Below are 15,396 nucleotides of genomic sequence, written 5' to 3'. Positions count from 1 at the left end.
TAGAGGGATGAAAAAGGGATGGAAAATACTCAGGATGGGAGAATCTAAAAACGGAACCTGAACTCACTGCTCTCAAATCAATTCCGACTCATAGTGATCCTGTAGGACAGAGTAGAACTGCCCCATAGGATTTCCAAGGAGCACCCGGTAGATTCAAACTGCCAACCTTTTGATTAGCAGCCCAACTCTTTACCACTACACCATCAGGGTTTCCAATGGGAGAATGGACATCTGTAACAGAAGGAAGGGGGAGAAAGGAAAGGAAGGAGGGAGGGAGGGAAAGAGGGAGGGAGGGAGGGAGGTAGAAAGGGAGGGAGGAAAGGAAGGAAGGATGGAAGGAAGGAAGGAGGGAGGGAGAGAGGGAAGGAGGGAAGAAAGGAGTCCGACTTTCCAAAACATGAAAAAGATCACATAATATTTTGAAAGAAAATGCTTTTCTAAAAAATACTCATAATCTCACTTTCTAACACATAATCTATTTTTATTTTTCCATATTCTATCCTGGACTTTGTATGAATTCGGTGTTGTATATGGTTGAAAACTCAGCAAAACAAAATTTGGATTTCATGGCGAGATTAACCTATAATCCTGGTTTCAACCTGTCCTTTTAGTCAGAATTCACCCGCTGTAGACTAATGTCCGCGTTAACTATTAATGACTGAAACAGCCAAGTTTAACGTGTGTCTGCCTTGTCCCATTATTTTGGTCTTAGAAACGCTGCAGAATAAATCCCTTTGGCAAGTCTTTTTGACTCTAGCAGTGTTAAATTGGCCATAAAAATCATATTTTCTCTATTCATAGACAATATAAATCCATCATTCTCCAAATTGCTGCGTCCCTTTGTACTACTGGGTGTTGGAAGAGGTTGGAGTCCAGCAACAGTAACTAGTGTGCCACCATTCGCCTGCACACGAGTCGCTTTGGGCCAGCAGAGGGCGGACGAGCTCCAGATTCCGGGCCGGAGGAACCCGGGGGCGTGGCCTCTGCATCCTTGACGGACAGCTGAGAATGCCGACGAGGATGAGGTAATAGGAGTGGTGAGCGAAGGGACGTGAGGGTGTGCGCGCGTGTGTGAGACAGTGTGCGCGCCCGCCGGGGACACTGCGTGTCTTGGAGCTCGTGCTGTGGACCTTGATATCGCTACTGCATTAAAAAAAAGAAAATCCCATTTCGGGGAGGAAGGTGTAAAATTGCAGCCCGGCGGCAGCGCGGTCCTAGGGCCCAAATCATGGCAGGTGACTCCGCAGCAGCAAGGGACAGGGGAACCCCGACTGCACGCGGATTGGCCGTAGCGCCCCTCCCGGGAGGGCCGGTTCATTCTGGAAGCTACTGAGCAGAGCCTCAGGGAGGAGGAGCTCTCGCTCAGGCGGCGACAGCCTTTGGAGCAGCGAAGGGGTGGGGAGGGAGGGGAGCAAGGGGAGGGGACGGAGCGTGCCACTCCGAGAGCGGCCGTGCTGCGGATCCCACCCCGGCGTCTGCAGAGCCCGAGGCGCAACTGGTGCGAGGGCTCGTCCCCGCCCGCCGGCACCCAGCCCGCGCCGCCGGGAGCTTTGCACGGCGGGGCCTTTTTGCCGCGAGCCGGGCATTTGCATGAAGCGCCGGGACTCCTCGGAGCAGCAGCAACAGGGGCGGCGGCGGCTGGACCCCGGTGGATGCGCGGTGGCATTAGCGACGCGGATGGGCCAGAGCTGAGGCTGCCCGGGTCGGCAGGTCACGGGGTGGGGGGCGCGGTCGAGGCCCGCAGGCGGCGGCGCCGGAGGAGGCGGAGGAGGGCGGGCGCGCTGGGTCCGGGAGGCGGGCAGCGCCGCGCCGCCGCCGTCGCCGCAGCCCGGGGCTCGCCATGCTCCTGGCCTCGGCCGTGGTGGTCTGGGAATGGCTGAACGAGCACGGCCGCTGGCGGCCCTACAGCCCGGCAGTAAGCCACCACATCGAGGCGGTGGTGCGCGCTGGCCCCCGCGCCGGGGGCAGCGTGGTGCTGGGTCAGGTGGACAGCCGTCTGGCGCCCTACATCATCGACCTGCAGTCCATGAACCAGTTCCGCCAGGACACCGGTGAGCTGTCGCCCCTGTTCCCGTGAGCCCACCTTCCTCCCTGACCCGGATTTCCAGCCTCAGCTGCCCGCCGGCCACCCAGTCGGCACCCTGTTGCAGTGGGGTTACTAAAAGGTGGCAGGGGGCCGCTTGGTTCTTCTTAAGTAACCCCCCCACCCCGTAAACGTACAACCACGTAGTATTAGTGTTCAACCCAGCTTCAATCTAGTCCCTCAACACCCCGTTCCACGCCCCCTTTGCTGCGCCTGCGGGCTGGAAGTCCGCCTGTGTAGACATTCCGGGCCACACCAGCGCACCAGCCATACCAGCTACTCTCAAAGGCACTCATCCAGCACTCCTGGGCTGACCCCACTTTGCCTCAGGCCTGTCATATATGCCCCCCGTCCCCCCCCCCCCCACTGCCTTTGCCGCTCCCTGTCGAATGTGGGGAAAGAAGTGATTCCCCAGGGGGTTCTAGCCATAGACGAGTTTGGGAAGGGCCGGGGCCTTCCCGGAAGGAGAGGCTGGCTTTCGCGGGATTCGGGGGATGGAATACCCTACCCTTGGTGTGGCTGCCCGTGCACTCTGAGTGCTGAAGCAACAGGCCAGAGATGGAGAGAGGAAGAGGAGGAGGGGGCTTGGGAATGCCAGGCGGTGAAGCAGCTCTCTTTGTCCAGGAGGAGGCAGCGGATTCCTAAGGAGAAGCTATCCCTGGGCTTCCTCCTGAAACCGTGTCCTCTGAGGGAAAGACATGCTAGCTTCCCAGAAAGCTAAACTCTCTTTTTATGAGAATCAGGTTGCTGCTGTGGCCACCGCAGCCCTGCCTATGAGCTGACCAGCCTTTCCAGGTCAGGGGGAGGAAAGGAGCGTACAGGATGCGGTCAGGGTGGCAGGGGGCCACTGGAGGGGCGAGCAGGGCAAAGCTGGATCACTTTGTTTGATTGACCCAGTATATAGAGGCTTCGATGACTACCCAGAACAACTGCTCTCTCTCTCCCTAGGCATCTCTTCAGTGAGCCAGGCAGGCAGGGTGGGGGAGGATTCTAGAATTCTGCCTGGGCTTTCTGCAGAGGCACAGTGTAACCAGGGAGCCTGGAGAGGCAGGTGTGGTGGGGAGGGAGCAGAGAGATAACTGGGAGAGTCCCAGAGGGTCAGAGAACAGCTGTTTGAGCGTCTCAGCCTCTTCAGAAAGCCCCTACATCCTGTGTGCTAATTGGGATTGTCATGGGAAAAAGGCATCCTTCCACCCTTGGTCTCCATCCTTTAGTCATAACTCTCAGCAACCCCTCTGCCAAGGACTTTGCAGACACTGTCCGCTTGAGTAAGGCTTTCTGGAGAAAGGCTTTCTGGGAAACGCTTCTCAGAAGTGTTAGCATCTGGAGGGGCTTAAGCCTTGGTGGGAAAGGAAGGGATGGGGCTGAGGGAGACTGTGGGGAGGAAGGAGGAATGTGGGGAGATTGAGAAAGAGGATTAAGTGTGGCTGAGGGAGAGGGAGTGAATGTGAATTGTGCAATTTGGATAGAGGTTGGAGGTGAAGGTGGAGGCGTCAGATGGGGGCGGAGATGTGTGTGTATGTGTATGCATGGGCACACATGTGCTTGTGCCTGTGTGTGAGCTGGGAAGCTGAGGTGAGGAGGTGGGACCAAGGAGACCAGCAGTTCAGACACCTGACAGGGAATTCCAGTCCTGCTCAAAAGAGACCAGCAGGTGTTAGCTTTTCTATTTCAGACCAAATCTCTGCAGCAAATGGAGAACCACCCTGGGGACATAAAGGCCCCAGTCCCTCGCCAATATTTGGGAAGGATGAAGGCTTAATCTGTGTTTGGGGGGAAATTAAAAGGGTCATGGAGTCCCTGGGAGGGGCAAACAGTTAGGTGCTTGGCTACTAACCTAAAGATTGGAGGTCCAAGTCCACCCAGAGGTGCCTCAGAAGAGAGGCCTGGCGATATATTTCCCGAAAAAAATCAGCCATTAAAAACCCTCTGGAGCACAGTTTTCTTTTGACACACGTGGGGGCGCCATGAGTCAGAATCAATTCGACAGTAACTGATTTTTTTCGAAGGGTGGTGATACGCAGGAAGGGTCATGGTATGAAGGACTCTTTTGGCAACAAGCGAAGTTCTAGAGAAAATCGGGCCGAAGGACAGATGCTACTTCCCCCAGGTCTGACTGCTGTTACGTGAGGAGCGGGCTGACTGACCATGGCTTGCGGTCAGCAGTTTAGTCAGAGGCTGAGGCTTCTCAGATTTTAAAACAGAGGCAGAAAACTGGCCCTGAGATCATTTTAAAGACACCCTCAGGGTGTTTTTTACATTCTTGTTTTTCTTTGAGATACACTTGATATGTGCTTATCTTTCTTTGGGTGCTTTCGTTTCATCTACTCATTCCTGTGGCCTGTCAGTCAGCACGTACTGATCACCTCCCCCACTCTGTGCCAGGTCCTGTGCTGGGCGCTTAAGGCCCTGGGCTTAGTTCCCAGGAATGCTGGTCTGTTGGGGAGCTTGTCCAGTTAGAATAGGCCTATCTTCCGGGTGCTGGGCTCTGAACCCCTCCTCTCCCTTCTCCTCCAGCATACACACAGCTCCTCTGAATATAGCTCATTGACGAGGCTGTGACAGGGTCGGAACTTTAAACCACCAGTTCCCAGACAAACTCAGCCAAGCCCTGGCAATGTTTAATTAAATTACCCACCGACTCCAAGCCACAATTTAAAGTTGGGAACCAGAAATGTCCAGGAAACAAAGCAGAGCTGAAGTCCCCTGCCCAGAGGCAATTCCTCTCCGTTTTTGTTGCCTTTGGTATGTGGAGACATTTCCTGACACGGGAGCTTTGTCTTCTTAGAAGTTGCCTCCTTGCTGCCCAGTCCTGGTCTCTCTACTCCCCTGGGCACGTGACCTCATCTAGCCCGTCTCCAGGGAGATGGCTGAGATGGCTTTAGACACTGACCTCCTGCCAGTGCCTGCCCTTGGGCCTCTCCTTCCCCTGGCCTCCTCAGAGTCTGGGTTCATTTGCATTCTATGCTTGTCTCCTCTAGGCATTTGAGGCTAGAAAATCCGGAAGAAGGGAAGGGATGGGCATGGGCTGCTTTGAAAGCCTTGGTTGGGGGTCCTTTCTACCAGCCTTCATCTTCAGCATCACTTTCCCCTGTTTCTTCCAACACACCTGATTGCTGCCATTGCCAGGGTCCCAGCAGGCTGGAAGTGGAGACGTGACCTGGCCTCTGACCCTGGACTCACTGGCTTACTAGGTGACCTTGAGCAAGTTCCTTGGTTGCTGAGGCCTCATTTTCTCTGTGGAATGAAGAATACCCTTAAGATTCCTTTCAGTCCTTTTCTCCTGTCATGCCAGTGAGCAGGTAAATGGGTTTGGCCCCAACCCCAGTGATGTTGCTAATAAGAATCAGCATGGCATGACGGCAGGGTTCTTTCCAGCTCAGAGTTTCTGTGCAAGTTTTGCTTCCTTTATGGAGTCCCTGGGTAATGCAAATAGTTGAGCACTCAACTACTAGGTGACCACTCAGAGACACCTCGGAAGACAGGCCTGGCAATCTGCTTCTGAAAAGTCACAGCCTTAAAAATCCTATGGAGCAGTTCTACTCTGCAAGCATGGGGTGGCCACGAGTCAGCATTGACTCAACGGCAACTAACAACAACAAAACAACAGCAACAACATGTCTTTTGCATAGTGAGAAGGGTCAGATGGAGAGAGAGTGGGTCTGATTAAAGAGTTTGACAGCAGCGCCCGCCCCCATACTCTGCCCCACTCTGTGTGAGCACAGGAGTGGAGGGGCAGGTATCATGATGATAACAAGACAGTTACAGGGTCGAGGGTCAGCACGTGCCTGCATTGTGCCAAGCACACTGCACACATTATCTTGTTTAATGCTCAAACAACCTTATGAAGAACCTATTGTCACTTGCATTTTATAGAAAAGGAAACAAGTTAGAAGAGATGAAGTTGTCCAAGGTTTAACGCTAGTAAATGGCAGAGCTTCATTCTATAAACAGCCACCCAACACCCGCCTGTTCGAGAGTTATAGCAGTAACAAATCATCCACATCTTTGCCCTCATGGAACATTCTAGCAGGGGGAGGGAGGTGCCCCTGAGAGCGACCTGGGGTTTCCTGACAGTGAAAGCTGTAGCAATGGTGCGTCACTTGAGCAGATGTGGGCAAAATGTCCCAGAGACCTCAGGTTGTGCCTAGAAGGTGTTGCTTCCCATTTTCCAGGAACTAGAACACCCTCGATGTTTTGGGGTGTGGGTGTCAGAGTTGCTAGGAAAAAACAACATTCTTTCTCTTTGTTCCTGTGAACATCCTGTATGCCCATCCTATTAAGAGACTTTTGGGTCACTGCGCCTTAGGACCAGATGGAATTTCCTCAGATCATTTGGTTCATGGTCCTGCTTCTAGAAGGGTCTGTGACTAGCTCATTCCAAACAGGCTGGTCTCTGAAAATAATTAGAGAATGAACGAAACCCCACCATCTCTCTTGTCTCAAAGTTCGGTTCTGAGGTCTTCTTGCTATCTCTACCTTCCTGCCTTGTGGGCCTGCTCCAGCTCCTCTCAGGCTGAACTTAACTCTAGAACATTACCTCCAAAAAAGCAGCTCTTACCCTTGACACCCCACTGTCTGTTCGCAGTTGCTTGTGGTCAAAGCCTCAGAATTCTTTGTCTCATTCTGTCATTCAGAGTCTTATTTGGGTGTCTAGCTACAGAGGAGCCCTGGTGGCACAGTGGTTAAGAGCTTGGCTGCTAAACAGAAAGTCAGCAGCTTGGCAGTTCGAATCCACCAGTCAGTCACTCCTTGGAAACCCCAAGGGGCAGTTCTCTGTCCTATATGGTTGCTGTGAGTCAGAATCGACTCAATGGCAATGGGTTTTGTTATTGTTTTTTTGGTTTACTAGCTACAGGTGCATAGACCGTGTGGGCCAGCAGCTCAAACTTTAGCATGCATGATGAAAACCCAGGACAGCTGTTCACATGCAGATTCCCCGGTCCAGGCCCTGGAGAAGCTGGCCCATAGGTGTAGAATGCATTGCTGATCTGTACCCCAGGAGATTCTAAAGCAGGTGATCCTTGAACTTCACTTTGGAAGCATCAGCTACTCATTGTTAGGCCTTACCCATTTCCTCTCAGAAGGGTCCCTCCAGTCTGTCACCTCATTTTCATGTTTACTGCCAGCACCCTCATTACTTCTCACCTGGTTGTGTCACTTCTCTGCTTAACAAACTTTGCTGGCTGCTCACTGCCTACAAATTAAACCCACCACAGCCTGGCATTTCACACTGGTGGTTTAGTGATAGAATTTTCACTTTCCATGCCAGAGACCCAGGTTCAAGTCCCAGCCAGTGCTTCTCATGTGTGCCACTACCCATCTGTCAGTGAAGGCTTACATGTTGCTATGTGCTGAACAGGCTTCATTGAAGCTTCCAGACTAAAATGGACTAGGCATCAAGGCCTGGTGATCTACTTCCAAAAATCAGCCAATGAAAACCTATGGATGATAACAGTCCAATCCTCAACCCCTCATGGGGATGGAGGAGGACTAGGCAGCGTTTCCCCCATCGTGCATGGGGTTGCCATGAGTCCTGGGCTCACTCAACAGCAGCTAACGACAACTTGCCCTTGCTCTAGCATACCTTTCTGGCTTTATTTTCCTCTACTCCTGCCAAACAGATGACCCTTTTGGCCTCATGCATTCCCTCGTAGTTCTCTGACCCCTTCCCTCACTATCCACCAGGTCCCTTCTGAAACACTGTCCTGTGTCGTTTTTGCCTATTGAAATTCTTATTCTTCAAGTCCTGTGCCGTTTGTCAACCATTTCTTGGAATGTTCTCCAAACCCTCCTTACTTCATTTATTCAGTTGATATTTATTGAACCCCTGGGGCACAGCAGGTGCTCCGGATATAGCACTGAGCAAAAACCTTGATGTCCATTCTCATGAGACTGTTAGTGAGGGAGACAGACATTGATCAAATTAGCCACGCAAATACGTGTGTAATTGCACATTAAGATAAGCGCAGTAAGGAGTAGCAAAAATTCAGAATCAGTTAAGGGTGATAGTTGAAAAACATACCAAAAAGAAAGAAAATCCCGTTGCTGTCAAGTTGATTCTGACCCTGTAGGACAGCATAGAACTGCTCCCTAGTGTTTCCAAGGAGCAACTAGTGGATTTGAACTGCCAACCTTCTGATTAGCAGCTGAGCTCTTAACCAGTGAGCCACCAGGCCTCCTGAACAACATGAAGAACGTAATTAATGTCACTGAACTATACATGTGAAGACTTGAAATGGCAGACATTTTGTTACCTATGTATTTGTTGTTGGGTGCTGTCCAGTCGATTTTCAATTCATAGCAACCCCATGGGAGAGAATAGAACTGCTCCCATGAGTTTTCTTGGCTATAATCTTTATAGAAGCAGATCACCAAGTCTCTCCCTTTCAGTTAGCAGCTGAGTGCCTAACCATCGCACCACTAGGGCTCCTTATCTATATAATTGCCACAATAATAATAAAAGAATAGGAGCTAGAATTTGACTGCTCACGGCAGCCCAAAGAGTCTTCCTTGAGAATGAGCCAATATCTGAAGGAAGGATGAGAGGGAAGAAGAAGCCAGTAGGTTTGTGGGGAGGGACCAGCTTTGTGAAAAGCCCCAGAATTGGAGAAGCTTGGTGAGGGTGAGAGACTGAAGAAGGTCCTTGTGGCAGAAACGTGGGCAGAGTGTGTTGAGATGTGAGGAGGGAGGGTGATGCAAGATAAGGGGGTTGCAGGGGTTGGTGGATGATCGGGACTTTGGCCCTTACCTAAGGGGAAGTTAGGGAAGGTATTTATAAGCAGGGAGGGGATATGGTCAGATTTCCTGCCAACATGGTGTTTTGTTGGTACTCTTTTTGGTGCATATTCTGTCTCATAAATAGTCATTTGCACTCTTGGTTTCTGGCTCCTGTTTTAGACTGCGAGCTACTTGAGGAGGGCCTGAATCTCCGCTTTCCTGCCAGCAGCTGGTGGGTGCTCAGCAATGTGTGACAAATGACGAAATGCCAAATAGCTGGAAGTCTTTAATCCATCCCAGTTTATGGAGCTCTCTAAGTCTCTAGCTGTCACAAGTAGTTTGCGCTTGACTACTAACCTAAAGGTTGGTGATTTGAACCCACCCAGTGTCACCACGGAAGAAAGGCCTAGTGACCTGCTTCCATAAAGATTGTTGTTGTTAGTTGCTGTCCAGTCAATTCTGACTCATGACGACCCCGTGTGTTACAGAGTAGAACCGTTGCATAGGGTTTTCTTGTCTATAATCTACAGTTGGCGCCTGACTGCTAACCAAAAGGTTGGCAGTTTGAACCCACCCAGCAGTATCACAGAAGAAAAGGCCTGGCGATCTGCTTCCGTTAAGATTACAGCCAAGGAAACCCTATGATTTTCCTCATGGGGTCACCATGAGTTGGAATTGACTTGATCGCAACAAGTTTTTTGGTCATTACTGCCAGGCCTGGGCTAGGCACTATAACAGAAAGAGCCACACAGTGGTACCCCTGTCATTTAGGACATTGAATGAGAAGTGCAGAAACACTGGCTCAGAGGGGCTACTTAGATCAGGAAATAGCAAGATACGCACCCTGGATTTCCTGAATTCCATCTCCTGAGGGTGGGGCCTGAATTTGGAGGCCATTTCAAGAAATGGATGACAAATGGCAGAGAAAGGGAATGATAAGGAGAATTTTAATGGGGAAAAATGGCCAAGGAGGACATTTTAATAGAAGAGTTCTAGTGAATGGTGGAGGGTGGGGTCAGAGAACTATGAGGGAATGTATGAGGGCAAAAGTGTCCTCTGTTTGGCAGAAACCCCCCCCACCCCCCACCCGCCCCGAAAAAACCCACTGCCCTTGAGTCGATTCTGGCTCATAGCGACCCTATAGGACAGAGTAGAACTGCCTTTGGCAGAAGTAGAAGAAAATATAGGGTATAGAGAAAGCTAAACCTAGAAAGGCATGCTGAAGCCCGGGCATCCCCAGGACTGACAACCTTATTGTGAAAAATGCTTTTTAATCATATTTGTGAGAATTGGTCAAGCGCATGGTCCCTGCTACCCTGAAGGGAATTTACAGTAGTGCCATTGAAGCTCCCAAACCAAATTTCCTCATCTCTAAAAGAAGTTTCATAGGGTAGCCGGGAAGATCAGATGGGATGGGCCATGTAAAGGTCCTTTCTAAGTCATGAAGATTGTGCAAAATGTGAGTTAGATGAACATACACACACACACACACCACATCCCTGAGGTAAACTTTCCCCACACGCCTCAATCCTGCCTGGACCTAGAATAAAAAATAGAATAATAATCACCAACTTTTAATGAGCGTTTGCCATGAGGCAGGTGCCATTTTAGCTCTTTGTATTCATTCTTTCCCTTTAACCCTCAAATCCACCCTGGAAATAGCTATCAGGGATCCAAATTTTGCATATGAGGAAACTGAGGCTTCATCGCATGACTGGAAGAGGGGAAACCACATGAGTGGAGCCAAAGCCTATACTCTCTGTTCCTCAGCAAGCTGGCTACTTAGAGAGGAGATGGAGGGAAGTCTTGCCTCCCCCTTCTCCCCTCCTCTGCTGCCCCCATGTACCCCTGCAGAGGTCCTGGTGCTGAATAGGGGATTGTTCTGCTTTCCCCTCCAAGTCTCTGAATGTTGATGTTTTGGGTCATTAAGGGGCTTGGAAATGGAGTGGGGAGCGGGTTACGACCCCAGCAAAGGCCTGAATAGCCATTGTTCCCTTTCTTCCCCCTTTGAATGGGATTCTGTCCCCATTCTGAGTGTCTCCCTCTGGGTTGGAGGAGGGGGTGGGTCAGAGGCCGGCAAGGGAGAGCCTTTTCCCACCACTTTGATCAATGGAGTTTAATCCAACAGTTACAGAGACACAGCATCCTCAGAGCCCTCCCCAGCTATCCCACCCTCTCTTGAGCCAGGCATCCTGAGCCTTGATGTTGATACCCATGAAGTGAGCCCTTCTTGGGGTGGGTCTGAATTTGGCTTTTGGGTGGGCTGGAGAGAAAGAGGCAACAGTTACAGGCTTATTCCCTTCTGTTCTGCTGGTTCCTTTCTGCATACCCTGGATAATCAATTATTCCTGTTTCCCATGGCCTCCTCTGTGGGGGACACCTGTGATAACCCTAACCTCTTCGCTGCCCCTTATGAGACTGTAGAAATTAAGACAATCCTATCTTTAGGAGAATTATTATTATTGTTTTTTCTACCACACCAATTGAGTCTGCTCAGTTGCCACCACCTCTGGGAAGTCTTCCAGGATGGAGGCAGAGTCTTCGCTTCTGTTCTCTAGGCTTTTCCTCCAAGGCCTTGGTTTGGGGGAGGTGCAATTTAGAGGAGGCAGGGAGAAGGGATATGGTATTTATGAGCACCTATGAGTCAGAATTGACTCCACAGCAGTGGGTTTGGTTTTGGTTGACTATGTGTCAGGAGCCCTGGTGGCACGATAGTTAAGCACGCGGATTCTAACCGAAAGGTTGGCAATTGAAACACACCAGCTGCTCTGTGGGAGAAAAGATCTGGCAGCCTGCTTCTGTAAAGATTACAGTCTTGGAAACCCTATGGGGCAGTTCTACTGTGTCATACAGGGTCACTGTGAGTTGGAATCGACTGGATGGCACACCACAACTATGTGTCCAGGGCTTTATATGCCTCAGTGCAGATAACAGGGCACACGTGAGATCCTGCACCTGGCATCTACAGACCTCTCAGTACATATTTGTTGAACGGATAAGTGACGTATTTAATCTTCACGAAAACCCGGTGAAGTAGCTACTATTCTCTTTCCCACCACGGAAAAAGAGGGTTCTATATTAGCTAGTGGAAACCCTGGTGGCATAGTGGTTAAGATCTATGGCTGCTAACCAAAAGATCGGCACTTTGAATACACCAGGCACTCTTTGGAAACCCTATGGGGCAGTTTACTGTGTCTGTAGGGTCACTATGACTCAGAATCAACTCGACAGCAATGTTTTTTTTTTTTAATATTAGCTAATGGAGTCCCTGGGTGTTGCAAATGTTTAACACACTTGGCTGCTAACTGAAAAGTTGGAGGTTTGAGCCCACTCAGAGGCACCTTGGAAGAAAGACCTGGTGATCTACTTTAGTAAGATTGTTGTTAGTTGGTGTCGAGTTGATTTTGACTCATGGCAACCCCGTGTGTGCAGAGTAGAACTGCTCCATAGGGTTTTCAAGACTGGGACCTATTGGAAGCAGATTGTCAGGCCCGTTTTCAGAGGTGCCTTTGGGTGAGTTTGAACTGCCAGCCTTTCTCAGCTAGGAGTTGAGCGCTTAGCCATTTGCACCACCCAGGACTTCTCCCATAAAGATTATAGCCAAGAATACCCTACGGAGTGCAGTTCTGCTCTGACACACATGGAGTCGCCATAAGGCAGGACTGACTTAACGGCAACAGGTTTAGTTGAGTTTTTTCTTCAGTAAGTGAGCAAACTTGGCGACAAATCAAGGTCTCTTGACTCAAAACTGGAAGATGCTGTTTCTAGTGCCTCGCACTGCCTCCCACATCCTTCATGTGTAACTGGTCGGCTCCACCCTTGTTTGACTGTAGACTCCTTGAAGACAGGAATGAGTCTCACTCAGAGCTGATAGTCCAACAGGCAGCGTTGTGCCTGACTTGCACTAAACCAAAAAACCAAACCCATTGCTGTCAAGTCCATTTCGACTCATAGCGACCCTATAGGACAGGGTGGAACTGCCCTCTAGGGTTTCCAATGAGCAGTTGGTAGATTTGAGCTGTCAATCTTTTGGTTAGCAGCCATAGTACTTAACCACTGTGCCACCAGGGCTCCACTAAAACCCCAAAACCAAACCCGTTGTCATTGAGTCAATCCCGACTCATAGCAACCCTATAGGACAGAGTAGAACTGCCCCATAGAGTTTCTAGGAAGTGCCTGGTGGATTCAAATTGCTGACCTTTTGGTTAGCAGGTGCAGCACTTAACCACACCACCACCAGGGTTTCCCCAGGGTTCCACTAGGACTTGTTTAATGTTTGCCTGTTAGTGTAACACAATCAAGTGTCATTGCATGCTATCTCTGACCCTCTACTCTGTCCCACTCTGGCAGGGACCCTCCGTCCAGTTCGCCGCAACTACTACGACCCATCCTCGGCCCCTGGGAAGGGCGTGGTGTGGGAGTGGGAGAACGACAATGGTTCTTGGACGCCCTATGACATGGAAGTGGGCATCACCATCCAGCACGCCTATGAGAAGCAGCACCCCTGGATCGACCTCACCTCCATCGGCTTTAGCTACGTCATTGACTTCAACACCATGGGCCAGATCAACCGGCAGACCCAGCGCCAGCGCCGTGTCCGGCGACGTCTGGACCTCATCTACCCCATGGTCACAGGCGCCTTGCCCAAGACCCAGTCCTGGCCGGCCAGCACTGGCTCAGCCGCTTTGCCCCCCACCCTACCTTGCTCCTGCCCACAGTGTGTCCTGGTGATGAGTGTTAAGGCAGCCATGGTCAATGGGAGCACTGGGCCCCTGCAGCCCCCAGCAGCCCGCAAGAACGTGCCCCCATCTGGAGCAGTCAAGCTGCCCCCACCGCCAGGCCCTGGGGCCAAACCACTGGATGGCTCAGGCACCATCCGGGGCCCCGTGAAAACCGTCCCATCCCAGGTGAGCCGGCGACAAGCCTCTAGCACACAAGCTGGGATGACTGCGGGCTCTCCTACCAGCCCCCCAGGAGCCAACGGCAAGACCGGAAGAGTGGCCCTGGCAACTTTGAATCGTACCAACTTGCAGCGGCTGGCCATCGCCCAGTCCCGGGTCCTAATCGCCTCTGGGTAAGTGCTGGAGGGCTGCCCCTGAGCATTGCCTCATTGTGGACTTGTTAGTTGCTGTAGAGTCTAGCCCAGGTAGTGGCGACCCGTGTGTGCACAGTAGAACTGCTCCACAGGGTTTTCAAGGCTGTGACCTTTCGGAAGCAGATCACCAGGCCTGTCTTCCAAGGTGCCTCTGAGTGGGTTTGAACTGCCAACCTTTTGATTAGTAGTTCAGTGCATAGCCATTTGTGCCACCCAGGGACTCCATCACTGCAGACATACGGCATGTCTGATCTTCTAGGTTAGAGTTTAAGGAGAGTGGAACAGGAGTTAAGCTCTTTGTCTTGTGCAGCTCTGCTCTGACACCCATGGGGTCACCATGCGTTGGAATCGACTAAATGGCAACAGGTCTTGTCCTGAACTCCTGGCCACAGGTGAGAGAAGATGGCATGGTGTGCTGGATGAGGAAGGGTTTGATCTTTGGGGTCCAACCCCAAACCAGTTGCCATGGAGTCAGTTTCGATTCACGGTGACCCCATGTGTGTCAGAGTAGAGCTGTGCTCCATAGGGTTTTCAGTGGCTGATTTTTTGGAAGTCGATCTCCAGGCCTTTCTTCAGAGACACCTCTGGGTGAACTTGAACCACAGACTTTTCAGTTAGTCACCAAGTGCTTTAACCATTTGCACTACCCAGGGAACTCCTTGGGGTCCAACAGATCTGAGTTCTAATTGAGGCTTTGCCTATTACTAGCCATGTGATTTTGGGCAAAATCTTTAACACCATAGAGTCCTAACTTCCCCATTTGTAAAAATGTTGGCAATAATATGCGCGTTAGGGTTACTATGGGAATTAAAGATTATGCATACAAAGTAATAATTAAAAAAAAAAAAGAAAAAAACCAAACCCACTGTCATTAAGTCGATTGTGACTCATAGCAACCCTAAAGGAAACTCCTATAGGGTTTCTAAGGCTGTAATCTTTATGGAAGCAGACTGCCACATCTTTCTCCCGAGGAGTTGCTGGTGGTTTGAACCATCGATCTTGCAGTTAGCAGTCGAGCACTTTAACCACTGTGCCACCAGGGCTCCTTAAGTAATAATAAAAAAAAGATGTTAATTGAGTTCCCACTGTATTCTAGTCCCTGAACTTTGCCTCTCCTTTCGACGTCTCTATGAAGTAGGCTTTGTTGTTGTTAGGAGCCGTCGAGTCGGTTCCGACTCACAGCAAACCTGTGCACAACAGAACGAAACACTGCCCGGTCCTGCGCCATCCTTACAATCGTTGTTACGCTTGAGCTCATTGTTGCAGCCATTGTGTCAATCCACCTCGTTGAGGGTCTTCCTCTTCTCCGCTGACCCTGTACTCTGCCAAGCATGATGTCCTTCTCCAGGGACTCATCCCTCCTGACAACATGTCCCAAGTATGTAAGACGCAGTCTCGCCACCCTTGCCTCTAAGGAGCATTCTGGCCCCACTTCTTCTAAGACAGATTTGTTCGTTCTTTTGGCAGTCCATGGTATATTCAGTATTCTTCGCCAACA

The 15,396-nt window shown here is 50.7% G+C and overlaps 1 protein-coding gene across 4 annotated transcripts in view; it reads left to right on the top strand.

Moving 5' to 3' along the window:
- The first annotated feature begins 836 nt into the window (after positions 1-836).
- DTX4 (deltex E3 ubiquitin ligase 4) overlaps positions 837-15,396 on the top strand; it is a 45,611-nt gene continuing 31,051 nt past the window's right edge. The window contains exons 1-2 of one of the 4 annotated variants that reach the window (XM_064288023.1): positions 837-1,025; positions 13,154-13,877. In XM_064288023.1, coding sequence (XP_064144093.1) covers positions 13,261-13,877 — 617 coding nt within the window. In that variant the 5' untranslated portion in view covers positions 837-1,025; positions 13,154-13,260. The other 3 variants (XM_064288022.1, XM_003422769.4, XM_023541934.2) reach the window with 3 other exon arrangements.

Source organism: Loxodonta africana, chromosome 7 (genome assembly GCF_030014295.1).
Source record: "Loxodonta africana isolate mLoxAfr1 chromosome 7, mLoxAfr1.hap2, whole genome shotgun sequence".
NCBI lineage: Eukaryota > Metazoa > Chordata > Mammalia > Proboscidea > Elephantidae > Loxodonta > Loxodonta africana.
Note: the sequence above shows the minus strand (reverse complement) of the source record. Positions and strands in the feature narration are given on the sequence as shown.